Genomic DNA, 22,998 nt, shown 5'->3' on the forward strand with positions numbered 1-22,998 from the left:
TCAAGTGACTGCATCATTAATTCTTGGGGAGACCTGAGCGCAGCATAATTGCAGCAAGTGGGTTAGTTGTTTGATTAAAATCAATATCTTCTTACTTACCCTTTCTATGCTGTAGATTTATACTGAACTCTGTGTGCTTTCTAAACTGAGGGAGCATTTTCCATGAGGATCCTTGGCTATAGAACTTGCTTCCTATCCTCTTTGTCCATTGCAGCCTCAATATGTTGATTATCAAGACACACTGTAAACAGAATTTCTTTTTGTATGTGTGCTTGGGGAGGAGTGGGTAGAAGAATGCTGTGACTCGATGAAGCCTGTGATTAATTTGCAGGCTGACCTCTGTGGGAAGGGTTAGAATGTGGAGGCATGTCTGTCTTTTGATTGATTGGAGGGAGGGATAGCTCAGTGGTTTGAGCATTGGCCTGCTAAACCTAGGGTAGGGTTGTGAGTTCAATCCTTCGGGGGCCATTTGGGGATTGGTCCTGCTTTGAGCAGGGGGTTGGACTAGATGATCTTCTGAGGTCCCTTCCAACCCTAATAATCTATGATTGTATGTACAGTATCTTAATTTTTTGTACAAGTGCCTGGATTGAAGGCTTTCTTCAGTTATGAATATGAATAACTAAATAACACAAAGCTTCAGTGTTTGTGTTGCAAACATTTCTGGGAAATGCTTAACCACTTTCCTCCACTACTCCTATTTTGTCAAATAAGTATGTTAAAAGTCACAAAAGCTTTCTACTAATATTAGATGTAGCAAAACTTTTTTTTCTTAAAACAAATTAGATTTTGGGACTAGACATATTGATAGAGCCCCTTTCAGAGCATCATTTATTTTGAGGCTGCCTTTCCCCATGTTCCCTAGGTAATGTGTCACACTGTAAGACTCTTTTGTTAGGTTATGTGCTTATACCGGGCAATCCAAAGTGTCATTGAATAGTGTGTGCAGGTTATCCAGAAAACTTATTAACAGATATTTAAAACTGCTATAGAAATCCCCACTTCCTACAGAAAATAGATGCTAGTTTGGTAGGGGTCATTAGTAACAAAATATTCGTAAATAATGAATGCATCGAACCTGCATTCAGTAGTTAATCGTCACTAGCTTATGCCTAAGTTCATCAGTTCCAATAGTTTAAAGAAGAATGAACATGAGCATAAGATCTAAGTGTTAACTTTGTTATAAATAGGAATTTAAGTGCTCATGCAGAAAGGGACCAGATTGACAGCTCTGGAGACTGTGGTCCTTTATTCATAGAGCAGATGCAGCCACCACTGGCAATACATGTTCCATGCACCTGACCGCTGTGTCTTAATTCTCTTTTGGAGAGATCACATTTCATTTCAGAGTGAGAGTAGTTCATTCTCCAGGCCTACAATTCCTGGTGTGGCCACCTGCTTGCAGTGCAGTCCAATTTGCAAAGCCAGGCTACACATCTGAGGATTTTCTTGCTACTTGCAGTCAGGTGTGAATAGCAAATAATTAGGATATAGTCAGGGCTGGATTTACACCTCATGCGCCCGTATGCACAGCATCTTCCGCGTTCCCCCCAGCCCTCTCCTGCCTACAGCTGACCTATATGTTTTCCCTAAAAATGAAAAGAAATATTTAGAAAAATTAAATATTTATTCAGTGCAATAACAAAAACCACATGTAATTAAAACAATCACATTGGTAGCAGGTAGGTGCTACTTTACTTCACATGCACATAAAATCATAGAATCATAGGACTGGAAGGGACCTCGAGAGGTCATCTAGTCCAGTCCCCTGCACTCACAGCAGGACTAAGTATTATCATGTTTCTTCCTTGATTTCTGCTCCGCGAACACACTATTGATATCCTCGCAATCCATACCTTTTAAAAGTTCTCTTACAATAATTAGAAGAATCCAGACTTCTGACCCTCAGGAGCACCAGCTTCAGCCCTATGGGGGGTGCTGGGGATCAGGGCTTTAGCTATGAGGGGAGCACTGGTTTCAGCCCCAGCAGTCCTCCTGTAGTTAAAGCCCAGAGCCCCAGTGAGATCCACCCTTGTTGAAACCTGGAGTGGAGCTGTAGGGAGCCCTGGTGCTCCCCTCGCCCCGGGGCAAAAGCCAGGAACAGAGCCATGGGGCTGAAGCCCTGAGCCCTGGTGCTCCCAAGGGTCAGAAGCCCTGATCCCACCACCACCTGCAGCCCTCCCCAGTGGATGAAGTCCATAAGGTCTCATTCAAAGTTACAGACTTTTCAGAGTTACAGACCACCTCCATTCCTGAGATGTCCATAACTCTGAGGTTCTCCTGTATCATTAGATAGTTTATAATTTTTTAAATAAGCTTATATTAACCACTTCTAACTTCGTATGTATTAGCTTTTTAACTTTTAACTCACTTTTAGGCACCCCTACAATGCCGGCAGCTCTAGGCCTGTGTCTAGAGTGCCTATTTGGAAATCCGGCCCTGGGTATAGCAGAATTAAACATTCTTGCTAGGTTGGTTGGCCTGATTGGTCTTGGTTTGCTACTTTTATTTTAAGTAGGCTGTGCAACAGAAGTACCATTAGAATGGCTGTCACTGCTTTTAGCAATCACATTTTTGTTCATTCACATAAGTTTCCTGGGCATTTTCTTTCATTCTGTCTAACTTTTGTTAGCTGGGACATCACTATTTGCTAGATTGCCAAGTTTGATTGTTGAACGGCATTTTTCAGTTTTTATTTCTTTTTTTTTAGTACAAAGGCTTTAGTGTAAAGCTGCTCTGTCTTTATTTTCCATCCTGCTGATCTTGTGCTGCTAGTCTCTTTTAGAGTGCAAAGTAAGACAAAAAAATTATGGTACAAAAGATATTAAAGACTTACAAACCATTTCTAATGTTTCCAATCACAATTCTGCACTTATTAACTCCAGCTCGAAATATATTCTCAATATTTTTAATAGGGAAGATTTCAGCTTATTCTATCTTAAGCCTAATTACTTTCGATATGCTCTTGTCCACAATATACTCAGAATCTCTCTGAAATTGCCCTTTGCCATTCAGACACAATCCAGAGATAACTACCTATAATGAACCTGGAAATGCTAAAACCACACCTTGCAAAATTGGTCAGTCATGCTGTCTGGAGTGGCTCACGACCCATAAGTGCCAGTCTCAGGGCAGACTGTTAAGAAGGGCACAAACCCCACATTGGTTGTGTGTTCTATAATTAGACTTCGCCAACCAAGTATCAGGTGTGAACTCAAGCACTATAATAGCCTTAATATGAAGTCACAAACTGTCCCCTTGGCACTCTGATCTTTTTTGCCACCCAGGCAAGCCTGCCTTTGTGATAGATGATCCCTTAAAACAAAAATCACAACAGTATTCAGGTTACCCCCAATCCCAAAGGACCAGTCACTTAACCCAGGTCAGTTATACATTAGATTTCTCACCAAAGACAATGCTTGTAGTCAATCTCTATAATAAACAATCTAAAGATTGAATAACTAGGAAAAAGAAGTGCACGTTATTTACAAGGTTAAAGCAGGTAAACATACACACACACAAATGAGTTAATCTTTGGTTCCAAAAAATAACAGAAACTGCTGTAATGTACAAACTCTATATGTCCTTTAGGGCTAATCCAGGCTAAATGGCTTGAGGAACCCTTGCTTATGCTTAGAAATATTGCCCTCTTCAAATTCCAAGCAGTACAGTGGTAAGAATTTCTACTTGACTGGGATTTAGATACCATTTCCCTAGAGTTCAAGCCATGATGGGGTGGGAGTTTGTGCACATACCCTCTTCATGCGTTTCCCAAACTTTTTTAGCCATGGAACACTTTTTAGCCTATTATGGAACAGTTATAATATTATTTTGTAGTTGTTTGGTTTTCAAATAAAAAATTGCATTATTTATGCTCACATATATTTTATTTTGTAAAACAAAGCAAAAATACACATTTAAAATAACTTGAACTAACAATTTCTAACTGGAAAGCGTGTATAAAATAGTACAAAAATCAACTGCAAAAGTCAAAAATAAAAACTGTGTTCTGCTTAAAAAAATCTGTTTTTATATATACACAAACACCAAACAAATTAGATTTTTACTAGGAAAATCTATTTTTATAAACAGAAATACAAATTTAGATTTAATAGGATTGGTGTTTCTGTGTTTTTCTATCACAAATTCACTTAATATTAGGAATAATGCTGGAAAGTTGAATCCTCATGTCAGGCGCAGCATCAAGTCTATTCCTATATTTGGTTTTTGATGCAGTATAATACGAAAATCCCGTCTCACACAAATAAATTGTAGAAAAAGGAAGGAGCACTAGAACTGCAAGTTTAGCCACATTAGAGTACTCTTCTATTAGGCTGCTCCAAAAATTATTCAGCGGAAGATCTTTAAACTTGTGTTTCAAATCAGAGTCAGAAGTTAAGTCAATTAGGCTTTCATAATCGTGCACAGTAAAGCCGACTGATTTGGCTGTAATTACAAACGGATTTCGAACCTAAGCATTATCATCAGTAGTTGTAGGAAAATATTCTAATAAAGAGGTCTGCAAGTCACGTAAGTGCTGTAAAATCATGCTGGAAACTTCTTCAAGGACTGTAGAATTTATTTCAGTCAGAAATTCAGGTACTGTAGGGAAATAGTCAAAGTTCTTCTGTTGTACAGAAGATGCCCAGAATTCCAGTTTCTTTTTTAACTATGAAATTTTATCCATTGTGGTAAAAATGGTCACATTCTTTCCTTGCAGCAACAGATTAATTTCATTTAATTTTGCAAAAATATCTGCAAGATACACAAGTCTCATTAGCCATAGGAATTTGTCAGACAGTCATTACATTTTCGTCCTGAATTATCTGAAGTGAAGAATACCAGTAGTTCACTGTGAAACTCAAAAAGCCTCACAAGCACTTTTCCTCTGGATAGCCCCCTCACTTCCATATGTAAAAGAAGCGCTTTGTGCTGACAACCCATTTCCTCACACAAAATTTTAAATAACCTGGATTGAAGTGGTCGAGATTTGACAAAATCGATCAGTTGTACTGCTTCATCGAGCACAATTTTCAGATATGCTGGTATTTTTTTAACTAAGTGCTTGTCTGTGTAGAACACAATGGCTTTTAATGCTTTCTGGTGCCACACTTATGATTCACATTACAGCTCCTTTCTCTTCCCAATCATTGCCCGAGCACTGTCAGTTCATATATCAAGACATTTTCCCCCAACTAATTTCATGCTTTCTGATAAAATTGTTGATGCAGTTGAAAATCTCTTCTCCAGTTGTGTTGCTTTGCAGAGATTCATATAAGAGCAGGTCCTCTTCAATACTGTTATTAAATCTGTATCGGACAAATACTAGTAGCACAGCAAGTCCTGAAACATCAGTGGACTCATTTAGCTGCATTGAATACTCATGGCAAATTTTCAGTTGGCAAACTAGCTCTTTTTCTATGTCATTGGCAAGATTTTTAATATAGCATGCAACAGTAGTATTTGACAACTGTAAAGCATCTATTTTTTTGCCAGACTGCTCGCTCAACATGCATGTTACAATATCTTTCGCGCAAGGCTTGATAAGCGTTTCTCCAATAGTGTGAACTTCTCTGGCAAGCACTATATGGTAACTTACTCAATAAGATGCCTCTGTTGCACTTTTGTTGTCTGTTTTAGCAATTTTTAATCATCGAAAGTTTACAATTTCCAAGTGAGTCATGCTTCCTCTTGAAAAAACTTATATCTTTGTCTTTGTATTCAGCATGCTTGGTTTCCAAATGCCTACTAAGTTTAGCAGGAGCCAATGAACTGTTTGCTAGTATTTTGTTGCACATGACATACTGCGCATCAGGAACATCTTTATTTCCAACACACATAAAACTGAAAGCCAAATAACTTTCATCATACTTTTGTTTCGGTCTTTTAACACCTGCTGCTTCTTGTTTTTTCATATACTTGGGTGGAAATTCTTTCACCTTGGATAACTCACTAGTACTAACAGATTTTTTGGCAACAAAAGACTGTGATTGTTCATCCTCACTTTGAAGTGTCACAATATTTTACAGTTGGAGTACCAGAAGAACTTGCTTTTTGTTTCAGAGTTCCTTCTTTTAGCCACAAATCCATGGTGATTAAGTTTAGTAACAATATTTAGAAATACTGATTTTTGTCAAATTTTTGTTTGTCACAAATATTTATCTTGTTTCTAGCGAAGCTAGTTTAGTTGTGCTTATCGCACACACGGTAAAGACCAACAGTTTTGGACGTGTTGAGTGAATGTGTTATATTCAACATGGCATAAAAGAGAATGGTCTGTGCAGTTCACGCAGCCTTGAGCAGAAGGGGTACAACGTCACTAACTGAAACGTGCCCGAAAGGGGTAGACATCAACATGCTTGCATGCCACGTTCTCTTTACGCCATGATATTCAATATGAGATCTATCAATAACCGGAAAAAGAGGTTTATGTTAAATTATTGTCATTCAAAAAGAGTTGTAAACTATGCTTCAAATATGCCAAATTTAAAATTAAAAAAAAATTAAAGACACTTTTTTAAAATTATGATTCTTTCATGGAATACCTATTCACATTGTCCGGAACACCAGTGTTCATGGAACACAGTTTGCAAAACACTGTACTATAATATAGTATTCTTTTAATCTTTCAGAAAAAATTCCCCATACTGTACTATTGAAGATGTGCAATGGGTAATGGAGAACTTATAGAAAAAAGATTAAAAGTAGCAAAGGCTTCAACTGTAGTTTCCTAGTTATTAAACTGAAAGGGGGAACTTGCTATACACAGGAAAGCAATCAGTTCATAAAAACATCTTGAACAATTGTATGCCTCTGATTTGAGACCTCTAAGCTAGTGACCCTGATGATTTGCTTCAAAATATTGACCTTTCTTTTATCACTGTTGCAAAGGAAAAAGTCTAGAAAAACCTGTTGCTGTTCAGAATATTTCATATATGATGAAAGTATGGAGGCTGGAGAAGCACCTTGTGGTATAGATTCCCAAGGATTTTTTAAATCATTTTGATTTGCTAATTTTTCCTCTCTATGTTGGAAATATTTTCTAACATCTAGGTAGATTTCTAAGAGAGACTTATTTAATTGAAAATGAATCATGAAAAAACTGGTCCTGATTGTGGACATTGTAGACTGATCTCCTTAGAGAAAGCAGATTGTAAAATTGTATCCAACACACTTACTAGGAGCTTGAATCTTTCCATTTCACAATGGGGCCCTTGGCCATGACTAGAGCTCCTAGGTGCTTTGGTAATTCAAATAAATAATAATTAAAAATAATTGCCAATGACGAATAACACATGAAAATATGAGGAGTCAACCAGAGTAAAATATCATCCGGTCTCAATAACAAGCAGTGGCTCCCATTATGGAAAGGAGAAAGCAAACCACCAAAGAAAGACTTGAAAGATTTATGCAAAAATCAATGCATGGACATCGGACACTGGTGTAAAGAGATTGAACACATCAGTGATTGAAGATTTACTTATGGCTTTAGAAAGACACTTCAAAAGAGACAGAGGGCTTCATTATGAGTGCACAAGAGCAGTCCTTAAGGCTTAATTACCTTTGAAACAGAATTGATCGACAAAACTGCTCCCCAAACTATAGACTGTGTTTCAGAAAGGAAGAGATGGTGGAGAATGTGTTGAGCACCGGCAGCAGCATCGCTGGTAGAGAATTTATGAAGAGACACAATGAGGTTGCCAAATGTCCGCTTTGAAGCCTCTGTGGCAAGTGTGGATTTAACATCACAATCAATGAGCTCCAGAAGACAGCACTCCTCAGCACTGCAAGAATGTTAAGAAATGTCAAAGGAGTTAAAATGAATTTGAGCACCTAAAATGAAGGGGTTCTGTGGAGGATTTAACAAAACTCCTGACTTCCCAGACCTGAAGAGTTGGTGCGTGGTCAAGATTTATGGATGACTCATGGTAAATTATAGATAGCAGCTTTCCCCTTTTTATGCTTAAAGATCCTGTATGCTGTGAAGCTTTTTTTTTTTAAATCCCCATGATGTAATATTGCAGTATAATAATAATAGATATTATTGTTCAAAAAGATCCAATAGGTGCTACAAAAAAGTTTTGCAATTGTGCAAACAATGTCCTACTAGTATGGCAGGACCTAGAAAGAGATTTTGCTGCAAATATTTGAACGCTTTTGATTGGCAGTGGGTTTTTAGGATAAATTGGCACAAATTAGACCTTTACACCCAGGAGCTTTCTGTCAAGTGCTTTTTGTTATGTGCCGGCATGTAGGATTTTTCCATACTGGCATAAGAGGAGAGAAACAACCACGTAGACTTAGAAATGTGAGATTTTGTAAGCATCACCATGAAGAATTGTTAAAGGAATTAATATTTCAGAGGTGAAATCAACTTATTTAGGATGTCTAGTAGCTTCCAAAGAGCGATCATTTGAATTTTGATAGACAAAGGAATGTGTATTTGGTTGTCTGACCACATTGGTCATCAGGCAGAGAAAATGAAGGTATATTTACATGCAAGATTACCAAAGCTGTCAGGAGAATAAGAGGGAAAAGATGACCACTTAATCTCCATGGGGAATGGAAACTGCACCCCAGAAAGCCTTCCTGTCTCTTGAAGCAGGGTAAATGAACTTTGGGAAGATATGAGGGAAAAGAGAGACATTTTGGCATCCGTCACCTGAAAAGACAAAGGAACAGAGCACTTAGAGATCTGTGAAAGGGTCAGAGAGTCTGGTCAACCCATGCTGGAAACAGACTTGGTGAGAAACACATCTTTGAACAAGAGAGTCTAGTTTGTTAAATCAGGTTTTAGTCTTAGACACGTATTTTTACTTGTTTGCTTGTAACCCTTTCTATCTTAATTCCTTATACTCTATATCACTTAAACCTCTGACTTTTCATTTAATAAACTAGTTTTACTTTTACTATAAACCAATTCAGTGCTTTGATTAAAATGCAATGTTTGTGAACCCCAGTTAAATCAAGGAGCTTCTGTTTACTGTTTCTTTAAAGGAACAGCAAATTTAACTTGTGTGAGTGTTCCAGGAGAGGGCTGGACACTGCAGGGCAGAGAGTTTTCAGGAAATTTGGAACTAGAGAGGAGGGTCTGAGGTGAAGCTCCAAAAACTAACCGGGCAGTGTAAGCCCTGGTGTGACCTGAATGCTTGTAGGCTGGCTGTTGGTGTCAGGGCTGTGAGCCACAGCAGTATAGCATTTAAAGCATCCAGCGTTACAGGTCAGGTGGTAACACAACCCCTTAGTGGTCTGGGTTGAACCCCAAAGCATCACATTGGGTGTACCCAGGATTGGCTCAGTTGTCTTGCATGTCACAGAAGGTTTACTGTTTCTCTGTGTGGGATGGGGTTTGGCACTTGAGGCTAGGATGGGATACATTGTGTGACTGAACATGTGCTTAGTCTGTCAACAAGCAGTTATTTGAAGTACTGGTCCAGAAAAGAAGATAGAAACATATGGGACATGTGTTAAGAATGAAAGTAGGGTGTCTGCTATGCCAGATATGCCATGGGGCAGCTGGTGGAACATGTAAAAATGGCTGTCTGAAAGAATTCCTTGGTACTTAGAGATGAAAAACTTGTGCCTTCACAATACAGAGGCCATGCAGAGAGAGGCCCAGGAAAAACAGTAATGGTGGGATCTCGTTTGTGCCCCAAGGTATGTTTGATGGTGCAGGAAGGATGCAGATTTCGTTCAGTGGAATGGATGAACTAGTTACTACTAGTAGCAGAGCGATGTATACAAGAGAAGGCTTTAAAATACCACAAACATTATTAAAATTGAGGAGCAGGGAGAGGAAACAAACAACTTTTTGATTAAACATTCTTTTGAGAAATTCCATTTTTGATATTCAACAAGCCTTATGAAAAAAATGTTCTAAGAAATGTGAGAACCACATGTTCAGCATTGGAGACTGAAACTCAGTTTATTCATAGAATAGAAACACGACAGCAATAGCAGTGTAAGGGTCTCTATATGTTCTCTCAATCAGCATGTTTATACCCTAACCTGAAGAGCGACATGGACACCTCTAGAGATGACAAGCTACTCCAGTATCTGTAATTATTCTGTCTTTAGCTCTTTTGCTTAGGTTGCCAACCAGAATACCAATTATTATGGCTTTTTGTGACAGAGAAGGCTGTTTTGAAAGACCTTGCAAACTAATATCACATAGGCCACTGAGCTACTGCCCACTGATTATGAATTTTAGTCACTCCTGAGATAGGTTGGATTTCAAAGTGGCCCCAAAATAAGATTGTGTTTCATTACAAATCCTCTGAGTCATCCAGTCCGTTTTAAACCAGTCTTTAAAAAAAGGAGCTAACTATCTAAACCACCCAACTGTGTACCAGTTTGGAAACCATCCAAGTTGCAACTCTGTACATTACTGGCACTTAAGAAGCAGATTATTCAGTGTCCCAATGACCTCATCAGTGTTACAGGGGCAATCTTCATGGAAGGATGAACAGTTAGCTCATGAGTAAATTCTCTAGTGTGCTACGCTCCAACAATCTCTCCTTCAAAATCAGTCATGCTTGTCTTCTTTCATCTCCCCTTGCTGAAAGATAGACTTATTTTGGATAACACATAGAAAGTCTCACTATCTCAGTCTCATATTCCTTTGAGATAGTATACCGAGGTGTTGATAAAGTACAGGCTAGCATGGTGTGTCTTTAAGGGTTCTCCTTCAAGATTCCAGTACAGTGGAGCTACTAGCAATTCAAAATGATCGTCTGCCCCAAAAGTTCTTATTTTTAAGTACTGTGATAGATCCTCCTCATGTTAATATGTGCAAAGACAGATTGTGACCAACATCCAAATTATTACTGAATGAGGCAGAATATTTTCAGGCAGCCTGCTTGAAATGGAAGAAATAGTGATCGTGAATATGAATAACATGTATTATCTTGCCGCAGTACACTTACCTTGCTTCAAAAACTCCACCACTATGAGTATTACAGACAGGAGGAAAAAAACGTCCTTTATGTTGTTGAATATATAGACTGGTGGAGAGGCAGTGGGCAACTTTTTCTGCTGAGTCAGCATTGAACTAGTGCCTCAGTAGGTTGCTTTGGGGCACTATGTTGGTGGAAGACGCCTTCTTCTGGATGAAATGGAAAGCTATATCCTTGACCTTTGTCACTCAAGGTGCCCCGGCACTTTTCACAAAAGTAGGATAAATAAAATAAATGAACTAATAATAAAAAAAAAACTATCATGAGGTGAGAAAGAAGAGAAGCTAATAATATGTATGATTGTAAAAAATTGTTTTAACCTTGGAAGGTATTCAGAAATAGTGGTGATAAAAGGATATATAGGTAGGGTAAGTAAGATAGCTCAGTAAGACTATGAGACCTAATATCCTTGCTAAAGCAATTTGGGATCTATGAGGATGGAGGGTGCAATGTAAAACGAAATGATTACAGGACAAAGTGTTCAGTGTGGGTTAAGCATTGTATACTTCTTATGTGTGGTCACAAGAAGTATAGCTGAATAATGCAATATTTTACCTAATTTGTTAAACCATAAGCATGGGACACCAGATGCAGTAGCTACCAGTCTGGCATAGAATGCCATGATAATTTACTAATAGCAAAGTTTCATTATTATGTCATCAAGATGGAAAGAGCAGTTGAAGACCTTAAAAGCTATGATTTTTCAATTCAAAATGAGGCAGTTTCTCTTGGTATATCATTCTAGTTTCCATAGTGGATTCATTGTGATATGAAGAAAAGTTTGCGGGGGGGGGTTGGGTTTGTTTGGTTTTTTGACATTTTTTTAAAAGTGGCTTTATATGCAAAGCTATTACAGTCTGAAATGCAGCATTTATCATTTAAACCTACCTGCCCTTGTTTTATACTTGCAAAAAAAAAAAAAAGCATAAATCTTTAACCTTTTAATAAGTTTTCTGTGAAATCTCCTTATCTATGTATTGGCTGTTAGATCAGCATAAACATGGATCCCCTGGTTCCTCTCCTTTCTTACCCCTCTCCTCCCTAGCTGTGCCCACCACACCAGCCCATCTGGCATTCCTCTTTCATGACACACTGGTGCACAGTAGTCTTGCACAGCCACTCAGGCAATGAGCACCCAGCACAACCTCAGAGTTTCAGTAGTATAGGACATTTCACCTTTATTAGTACATCTATAGATAGTCCTCTGTGACTTTGTTTTACTGTAAACAATCATGAGAAGTGTGTGTAGGTGATATGTCATTTACTGTGGGGTACCTGATGGGAGGTTGGCTGGCTATCCCAGGAGGAGGACAGGAGACACTTGATACAAATTTTAATCAGGCCACAACTTTATTATTAGATGTCTGAGACTACCCAGCGGATAAAAGTATACAGTGCAGGCAAATCCATGTTCATTCAAATAATGACCTGAGGTTTCCAACAGTCCCTTTCATTTTCCATCCAGGTCCCCCAACCAACCCATGGTTTGGACCTTACCATCCATCCACCCCTCATAGGAAGGTTTAGACAGGCTATAAAGGGATGGTTGGCTCCTTGCCATATCAATCATAGGCACCCCAACGCCCCACCCTGTTCCATTATCAGCATTTCCTTTTCACGTCCATTACCAGGCCATTTATCTGGTCACTGGATGCCTTCCCTATGGGGTACTTGCATTGGACATCCACCCCACACTTACAAAACAAGTTGCGACATAGCCTAACCACTTTTCTCCTCACCATAATAGGTCCTCCCTGACATTTGCTGTGGAGAAGGCAAAAAAACCCCACTCCACCGAAGTCAATATGGTGGTGAGGGAAAAATTCCTTCACAGCCACCCTACGAAGGAGCAAGTAGTGCAATGGCCACAGCAGGTCCTAACCCAACCAGACATTAGCACCTTGAGGGGAGGAAGAGTGGGTGCTGCCTTTCCTGCTGCATGGAGAAAGGGCTTCCAATGCCTGGGGTTACACCTTTTAAAGACTTCTGCCCTCACATTCCCAGTGTTGGAAAGCTGACCACCACCCACCTTTTTGCAGCAGTTTCTCACCTCCTTCCCCTTCCCTCATATAAAGCACTACTGCCTTCCTCTGGCAAGCCCGGACAACATCCCCCCTCCACTTCAGGTGTGGTGCAGTCATTTTCAATCCTGATGAAACAATACAGTAATGCAAATAGGATGGTTTCCTGACCTCTCTTCAGACTCGATATATTATGTGGATTTAAACCATCGCTTCTCTCACAACCCTCTCAGTGGCATCAGACAGACCAATATACCGTGAGACAAGGTGGGTGAGGTAATATCTTTTATTGGACCAACTTCTGTTGGTGACAGAGACAAGCTTTTGAGCTTACACAGAGCTCTTCTTCAAAGGTCTGGGAAATGTATTCAGTGTCACAGCTAAATACAAGGTGGAACAGACTGCGCTGTGGTCATTCTGAACCCTCTGGCTGTGACACCTATGAGAATCTCTATGCAACATGTAACAAGACACTTCAGAGAATATTTAAAAATGTTGCCTTTTTATTATAATACATTTTCAGAGATCACTGTAATCCCAAAGGCAAGCCTTTAAACCAATTATCTGAAGAGAAACCAGGAACTTAGCTAGCATATCTTTTATTGCGCTAGATATTTTTTTATTTGCATCATAAAAGTATTAATTTTCCTAAAGCTTTGTTGCCTGCTAATGAAGATATCATTGTGCTATCATACAACTGTTGACAACCGCAACCCCTTAAAATTTTAAACCAAAAGGTGCTTATCTCATAACAAGCAAAAGTACAATATTTGGTTATTATAATGTATTATTTTCAGTGTCTGTTTTCAGCTTTAGTTTGAAACTCGATTTTTGGTTTTGTTTTTGCTTGTAGTAGCTAAGGACATGAACATTTATTTTGATGAGTTAGAAGGCGTAAACAGCCCTTCCAAAGATGATGACTCTCTTCTTCACCATGGTAATTTGACCAGTACTTCAGATGATGCCAGCAGATTGGAAACAGCTGGAGAGGTAAGACCCCATAGACTAAGCCATACAGGGAATAAATATAATTTGTTTGAAAGGCTTATTCACAGCAGGCCCACTCTTATCCAATCCTGTGATCGTGTGTGGGGGCTCTTAAAGATGATCTCTGCTCTAAAATTATAACAGGAAAATATAAAATCTTTTGGGTTAAAAATCCCTTAATCATTTTTGGGGCCCATCTGTGAACCCTCTTCGATTTATCAACATCCTTCTCGAATGGTTGACACTAGAATTGGACACAGTATTCCAGCAGTGATTGCACCAGTGTGGTATTGGTTCATCTGGCCTATCAGTGTGTCCCTGCATTAATCCTCAGGGACTGGAATGATCTCATGCATTTGTGATAGACAGCACTGGGCTACCAGACATGAGACATATGTCACCATCCACTGGGTAGTACATAGAAGAGCAAATCTGATCATGCAAAATGGTGGTAAGTAGTATGTACAGAGATGAGAGTTGCAGCTTTGCAGCATACAATTAATATTACAATCTATATTAATTGCTTCCTCAGGGCTGGAATCCACAGAAAGAGCACTGAGGATCAGGCAGTTTGTGCATTAGGCCACAATCCACTGGGCCGAGCAATTCTGTCCCCAGGGATCTGTCTCAGGTGCAGTTTGTAGCTCATACCACCAATGGTGTATCCAGTAGGGGAGAATTAGTCGGATCTTCAGTGGAATAGGAGTAAGTAAGGCCAAAATTTTTCAAAGTGGGAGCACAAAGTTTAGGCCTCTAAATTCATATTTAGGCACCAAAAAAGAAAAGAAAAAAGAAAAGAAAAGGTGGCCTGACTTTTAAATGATCTAAGCACCTACAACTCCCAGTGGTCACCCCTTCAACCTTAATTCACCCCTTGACCTCCCCACCTTGGGCATATGCATTATATTTTTAATTACATGATCACATACTGTTTTTTCCACATATCTCAGCCTCATTCAATGTACAAAATGGGCATGCAAATGGTTTCACTACAGTTCAGAGACAACTATAGATCTGGCACTTCCTAATCTTTGAGTGCTTGATTTTGCAGCCTAAATAACATTCTTTTAACATAGATTTTTTCCTATGTCATTATTATTTATATTACACTACCGCCAAAAATGTGGTAGACTCTGTACAGACACATGGGAAGATGCAGCTCCTGCTCCGAAGAATTTACAGCCTAAAAAGAAGTGATGGAAAACCATAGACATGCAAAACACAGTCCCTTTTCAGAGCATAACTGTTCCTGAGTTCACGTATTCCTGCTTATTCTTCTTTCCTATAGTCATAATCCTTAGTGGCATTATAAGTATTTCTCCAGCTACCAAACATGAAGTCACATACAGAGGATTATGATTTCAGATGGGAATAAGCAACCAGAGCATATGAGCTCTTTTTACCCAAAGATCCTATTTTCATACAAATGTCCCTTGTAATAAAAACGAAGGACCAAAAGATCTGGGAAATATGATAAAGCAAATCTGCTTCTAAGGAAAAGGTGCTTCAGCGTTTCTCATAGTGAGTTGACTGCTCTTTAAAAGGAAATGCAGGTAAGCAGCTTTAAAATTCCCTTGTCTTCCTACTTATATTTCTATTAAAGTCCTATTCATCTTTCCACTGTGATTATTGCCATGAAGTGTATTCTGACACTAAAGGGCCATAGATTTTGAGCATATCTTTGATACATATACTTTATAGACTCTCTGTGTGTTTGTCTCTATATGTTTATGGAACCCAACGGTGGATTCTGCCAACATACAGTACTAACACATTCTCAGCAAAATGAGTTGCAGCTATATACATGTGTAGGTTGCAGATGAAGCTGACAAGACAGCAAGAAACACCAGCAAGAAGTGTTAAGTCTTTTTTTAAAGCAAACATGACCTGAATTGGATGGCACAGTTTCACACTTCCACGGGAATGCTGCTGTCATGGGTAGTCATAGTAGCAGGCAGAGAGGGGATATATCTCAGGTAGTTAGGGCCAATCTCAGAGAGTGGTTTTTAATATCAGAAGAGAGACTTTGAACTGAACTCTATATTAATTGCAGAACCAGTGCAGTGACTGGTGCACTGGAACGATGCATTTCTGGCAACCTGTGTTGCTAAGCAGATGGCTGCTGCACTCGCTTTTGCTCCACCCCAGATATCAAAGCAATAACTCTCAGTTTAATTTTAAGATTTCAGAAAAAGGCCTAAGTCAAAGATGTTATCAGTGTGCGTGTGTGTGCACATACAGTTTGGAGTTTGTGTACCTGAAGTTATGTAACCAAAAGAATCCAAAGATATATCAGGGAAAATGGGGCAAAATACTGACTGTTTGCTTAAGAAACATTTAAAGAAAAGCCAATTGTATTCTGAGGAGTTACGTCAGAGAGACTAAATTCAGTCATTAAAATGGGAAACAGGGAACTTCAGACTGGCTTTAAACATAAATTGGAATTTAACCTGTACTATGGAGTCACTACTGACACCTCCATAATATACGTAAGATCACTGAGGCAAATCCTGTGCCACACCTCCTGGACACACAGCACAGAACCCACAGCCCAGGGGGAGGGGGTATAAATATAAAGGTGGCTTGCCTTTGAGCTGCTTGTGTGCCCTCTATATTCCGGGTACTACTTTAACTTACAGCAGTCTCCCAAGGGTTGCATATAGGGCATGGAGAAGGGATCACAATCAGCCCCATTGTTTTTAAAGACTTTGCTCTACCTTTTGTTTACTTAAATATCCCCTTGATTTTTTTTCTCCTCTCCTCCCAAAGTGGCAGTTTTATAGGGAAAGTTTAGGCAATTTGTTTCCTGAATTATTTTCATATTTAATGCTCTGCAGAATCTTTCCCTAGTGTATTGCTGATGTCATTTATCAGTACTGTATGCAATATAGATACAGATGGTCTCTTGTCATTTTCTAATGCTTTTAAACTTCTTTTTTACTTGACAAATCGTACCTACTGTACCAACTCTGCACCTGGCAGGCATTGTGAAATCAATATTTTAATGAGCGGTTCTTTCAAAAATTCCCCTCCTTTAGCATGCAGTGAACCCAGTGTCCCAAGGCTAAGGGCCGTGTGGAACCTTCTCATTTAAACTAAGATGCTTTCTCATAACCAGAACCAAGGAGGCAAATAACACCAAGCACCCTTGCTGGGAATATTTATCCTTTTTTTCCTGCAAGATACATTTTTATATTGATTATGCACAGTGTTCAGACTGTGCCATTTAAAATGGGAGACAATTCTCCTCTGGGAAAATGGAATGAAAATTCCTGACAGTGCTTTTGAAAGGCAGACTATTTGATTTTAAGACTTTTTTTTTTTTAATTAGCTACAAGGTTTAGTTTATTTCTGGCAGGGATGGTTTGCCAGTATCCAGACAGAGGGTGACTCATCACAATCAGGAAACTACCCCAACCTCTAGTCAGTTTGGCTGTGGAGCGTTAACAGGAGGACTCCTGCGAGCTCTTCTCCATCACTCCACTCTCACCGTCCATTCCAATGGCTGAAGAGTTTTGTTATTCAATATGTAACATTGCTTATGTCAGGCTCTAAGCACTTTAATGTTTCTTTAAAAAATATCCTTCAAAACACATTTACAACCTCCACATTTTGAGCAACATACCCTATCTACACAAACCTGCCAGCTGACAGGGGTGGTACTGAGATTATAGTGTGGGTGTGGGTGTGTGCGCGCGCGCACGCGGGCACACATTATATAATAGAGAGAGGTGGTGGTAAAAAAGTGGGAGGGATAAATGGCAACCTTCACCTCCACACCTAACCTGACTCTTTAAAAGAGACTGGTTTCCTGGTTTATTAGATTTTTGGAAAGGAAAGGAATCATCGTCTGCTGATCTGTTCCCGCCCCGCCCAAAGAAAAAAAAAAAAGCTAAATCTGTTTGCGTGTTGCAAGGGTAGAAAATGCTTGAACTGATCCATTATTTACAGGTAATAGTTAAGAAGTAGTGTTTTCTTTAGCCAGTGCTAAAGATAGTCTAGTAAATCAGAAGGTATGTTCAATAGTTCCTTAGTGTTCTAAAGTTAATCTAGTGGGACTATATTGGGATGGAAACAGAATTTTTATGTCTTCTTCATGAGGGTCACTCACCAGCATGGTGCCTTCTGCTGGCCATCTCAGGGATTAGCTCTCTCAGACGGTGCACCCTCTCCTGATGGTGCCTCTCCTGTTGTTGTCCACACCTGCAGACCCACCTCAGTCCAAGTCCCACAGTGTCCTCTTCATGACTCGGCCCTCTGGCCAGGCCACCATCCATGTTTTTCCCTCTTCTGAGGGGAAGTATCTCCCAGTTCTACAGTCCAGCCACTTCCCCAGAGGCAAGTGGGAAGGACCTGGACCTGGGCCTGCCCACTACTCTGGGTCCCAGCCCAGGATCTGTAGACAGAAGCCTCCTGCTGCCTCTCCTTAATTTCTCCACCAGTGCTGCTTAAGTTTCCTGGGCCGCTTCCCCATGGCCTCAGCACATTCTTCACCTCTTCTCAGGACTTTCAGCCCTCAAGTCCCAGCAGCCAGCCAGGAGCTCCATTATACTCCCCAAGTCGCTGCCAGTACTGCTCTGTCCAAGGTGCTAGCTTCCTTCCACCTGCAAGGCACCCAGTTCTCCCTCCTTGAGCTCCAGGGAGCAACTGCCCCTGCTCTGCCCTGTGGAGGTTCTTATATGGGCCTTCTGAGCCCAGATTGGCTGCTTCTCACAGCCTCTCTTCCTATGGGCTGCTTCCTATGCAGCCTCTCTAGGGCTCTATAAACCCCTTATATGCAATGTGGGTGGCTGCCCCATCACAGTCCTCTTCTGCTACCTGTGGAGGGCTATTGAAGCTGTTGCTGCCATACAGGGTACCTGCCAGCCAGGGGTGAGTTATGCTCAACACGGTGGGTCATAGTCACCATCACTTTGAAATGCTTCCAATTCTTTTACTTTGTTTGTGCAGATATTTTAGTACATTAAACTCTTTAGTCTTCAGCTTTTGTTTCAGAATAACTCCATCTTTTACTTAATTTTGTTTGTTAAAAGTTCCTGTCAGACTTCAAGTGACATAAAATCTCCCTTTGTCTCCTTTTTCTCATGACTTTAAAGCTTGTCTAATGAGGAGTCCTAGTTTTGAATCTGTGAGGTCAGTACCCCTTCTCCTTAAGTGGAGACAATCAAATCCCAAATTTGTATGGGATGCTAGACAAAGCTATCAATCTTATGAAACATCACACACAAAGCACTTAGACTTGGCCCACTTCTCCTAATTGCTTACCAGTCAAGCCTTTTATATTGAATCACACTGAAATTTGTAGTTCCTTAGGTTCAAATGGTGATAGTCAACTATGCTTTGGTAATTGTTTTTGCTCTTCACAGGGAGTACCTGATAAAAACAAATCCAATGGGCTATATTTTAGGGATGGAAAATGCCGGATCGACTACATTCTGGTGTACAGAAAATCTAGCCCACTGACAGAAAAGAGAGAAGTATTTGAAAGAAATATCAGAGCAGAAGGACTACAAATGGAGAAAGAGGTAAGAGAGCTTCTCTGCTGAAAATTTTAAAATATAAAACTTGATAGATTAGTAGGGCCTGATTCTCATTTACTCTAAGGCAGTGATACTCAGACTGAGGCTCAGGAGTCACAAGCAGCTCCTTAATGTGTTTCCTGCGACTCTTTGCAGGACATAATATCAAATCACTGTGTGATTTAATTATTAACCAGTCAGGATGCTTTTACTATGTTGTTAACCAATTGTAGAATACTTGGTCAGTCTTTTTGCTGTGAGAATAATAGATATATAGAACATGAAACAGTGAATTCACACTACTGTGGCTCTTTTGGGTAATATTGATCTCTGGTTTGGTTCTTGAGCCACTGAGGTCTGAGTATCACTGCTCTAAGACCTCTTTACACTGCCCTGGCAGAGGAAAGGGGGCCCTAAATTGGGTGTCAATATACAGAGCAGTGTAAATGTGTTCTAGTGGAGATGAGAATCAGACTCATAGATTTTAAGGCCAGAAGGAATCACTAAGATCATCTTGTCTGATCTCTGGAATTACAAGGCCGTAGAATTTCATCCAGTGACTCCTGCAGTTGAGGGAATACATTCTTTCCTACCATATAAGTAAATACTATCAAGCCCTCCACTGTACAAAAAAATGAGATTAGTGAGCAACAAAAATGCCATTAAAACTAATGATATTTCTGATACCACAAAGTCGACCATCAATAATGGGAAAAACTAATGTGAAATATACTATGTCAACTTATTTTTGAACCATATGTAGCAGGGGCAAATCTTATAAAAGTCATACATGGGTAAGTGGCTTAGTAACGTGAGGAACATGTTTAAACATGTCTCTTCAGATGTGCATATTTTCTGCCCATCCCCCACTTCTTTTTATACTTATGAATAAGTTAGTGTGCATGGAGGGGGCTAGAGACTCAGTGCCAGTCAGTGTGGAGGACGACTAGTACTTCAGCTTACTTGTGCCTCATGTACTCTCACTTGTACTGAAGTGTAATGCTTGCTGGAACATACCCATATAAGGATTTGTAGATTCAGGGCTTTCCTGAACTACCTACCATGTGACTGTTTATCTACCGGTCTTTATACACTGTCCCACTGATTTTTAAAATGCATTTTATCAACCATATGCCTGTAGTTCTTCTGCACATGCCCTTGAACAGCACGCTTCCTATCAGAATGCTAACTGGGAAAAAAATGGCAGGCCTTTCTCTTTGAAAGGAATGAAAATTTGATACATATCTGCCTTCCTTTTTACATTTTTTTCTGATAGATATTGTGTAGTGGTTACCATTAGAACATCAACATTTACCAGTAGCTACTACATCAAGGTATCTTGGAAATAACCTTCATGTCACAATGGTAGTTTAATGACAGTGTATTTATTACATAGGTTTCTTGCTTGTACTCACAATGACCTGTTTCACAGAGGAAATTCAACATCATGTTAACTTGTTATTAGCTAATACAGGAGTATGTGGCCGTTCAAGCCCAGATCACAAAATCTGATCTTCTTTCATAACATAAAGTCAAGAACAAACATGGGGAAATCTTTTTTGTAGCTTATTAAGTTTTATCAAAGCAGAAGATGAACATGAAATTAATCCTGCCTATTGATCTGTCTGTCAAATAGTTCTGTTTTGAAGAACTGTTTTATTTTGAGAAATTTGAAACAGGCTTTTGGATTTATTATGGCACTAAGACCAACAGTGAAAGCTACAAAGGCATTGTCTTTTATGTATTGTGGATGTTAAATGCAGCATTTTGCATGGGAAACTTTTAAAGTATTTGTCTTTAAGGTACTTGGTATCAACTTTTGAGGTTCTCTCTCTGGTGGCTATACAATTGTCTTCTTTCAAGTCAATGGTGTTTGCTGTTTTACTGCCTACCATACAAGTTCTCTGAATGTTCTGCCATCTCATTATTCATTTCAATTTCTGTATTATGCCATTGACACGCAGCTATATTTCTCATTAATAATGTTTGACCAAATGTGACTTCTTGCTAGAATTAGTAATTCGATATCTCTAAATTTTGTTTCACTCAGAATGATCAAAATGAGGTTGTTACATAGCTCTAGTAAATACTTTTAACATCTAAATGTGTAGTCTTTTAGAAAATATGACTTTGACTTTAAATTAAACCCTAAGATACATATTTTATAATCATTTTGTCCTTGAATTGAATTCTAATCAGAGGAAATAAGTAGAATTACAGTACCAGTAGCTTTCTCTGTACATTTCTGTCTGTACATATCTCTGTACATTAGCAACTACATTAGCAACAGTTTGAACTCGGTGGAATGATGGATTGTGTCTCATTTCAATTGCATGGGTCTGTCCTTTGATGAGAGTTCCAAATCAATCTGGGTTTCAGTGCTGGAATGTATAAGTAGCAGCTTTGGTTGGTGCACGTTATTGTTGCATAATGAACGTGCTTCCAGTAGGAAGAGAGCTAAGTTTATAACTGGAGAAGGTGTGAGAGACAGCTTTCTCCAGTTCTGGCTGCTGAATGTCAGCCGGTATCAGTTGTGAATCTTGGAGTAAGGTGAACATGGGTTATTCAATAATTTTCTGTTTGGCTCTTGATTGTTTCTCATCTGGGTACTTGACTGTTTGAGATGTTGCTTTAGAATTTTGACATTAGTCCTATCTGCTTTAGCCTGTTTAATTTGAGATGAAGTGTTGGAATGGAAACTTTAAGGGCTATTCACATTACAACTTTGAAACCAAATTCACCAGAAACACTGCAATGAAAGGATGGCATATGATACTGGCTACTCTGACAAATGCAAATGATGCAAGAGCCTGTGGAGGCAGTTTTTGAACCAGTAAGACAAATAGCATGAAATCTAAAAGTTAAATGAGAAGAAGAGGCACAATATCAGAAACATGAAGCTGACAAAATCTGGACAGTTCCTGATTGATGAAGGTTATTAATATTTTGTTCACTTTTACCATCCCCTCAGAATTCACAGACAGGTTCCTGGGCTGCGGTACATGGCTCTCATTTGGAAATTTCACCATAATCTTATCTTCAGCAATACACAGTGAGGAGGTGCTCGCATGAGAAAGAAATCCTTAAATACCAAAGTGATTCAGGATATAGAGGGCAGAGCCGTGATAGCAGTAATTAATGAGTGCTCACGAGTTCACAATTGGCTAAACTTACACACTAAGCAGCGCTAGTGCTGATTTTTATGTAATGTTAAAATAATTTTTTTTCAGTGTATAGGAATTGGAGATAGTATTGCTGTCTTGTCGCAGTTCGACCTGGGTCATATCCAATACATCTGTGACTGGGAGATAAAGAAGTTCTAGGTATTTAATGCAAAATATGGGCCTAACATATGTTTTTAAGAACCACCACAGGACAGACTATATCTTTTTTGCAGTCAGATACCAAACTTTCCCATATTGATTTTTATTTTATCTTACATGGTCTCACAAATGATGTGAATAGCTGTGATATCTGGGCCTCAGGATTCTTATCACCCCCTATTATTGTTCAGTT

The 22,998-nt window shown here is 39.3% G+C and overlaps 1 protein-coding gene across 2 annotated transcripts in view; it reads left to right on the plus strand.

The window, feature by feature from the left end:
* ANO4 (anoctamin 4) overlaps positions 1 to 22,998 on the plus strand; it is a 322,747-nt gene that overhangs the window by 154,293 nt on the left and 145,456 nt on the right. For both annotated transcript variants that reach the window (XM_075067279.1, XM_032788584.2), the window contains 2 exons: positions 13,830 to 13,966; positions 19,330 to 19,488. In XM_075067279.1, coding sequence (XP_074923380.1) covers positions 13,830 to 13,966; positions 19,330 to 19,488 — 296 coding nt within the window. The remainder of the gene's footprint in view (positions 1 to 13,829; positions 13,967 to 19,329; positions 19,489 to 22,998) is intronic.

This window comes from Chelonoidis abingdonii, chromosome 1 (assembly GCF_003597395.2).
Source record: "Chelonoidis abingdonii isolate Lonesome George chromosome 1, CheloAbing_2.0, whole genome shotgun sequence".
Lineage (NCBI taxonomy): Eukaryota > Metazoa > Chordata > Testudines > Testudinidae > Chelonoidis > Chelonoidis abingdonii.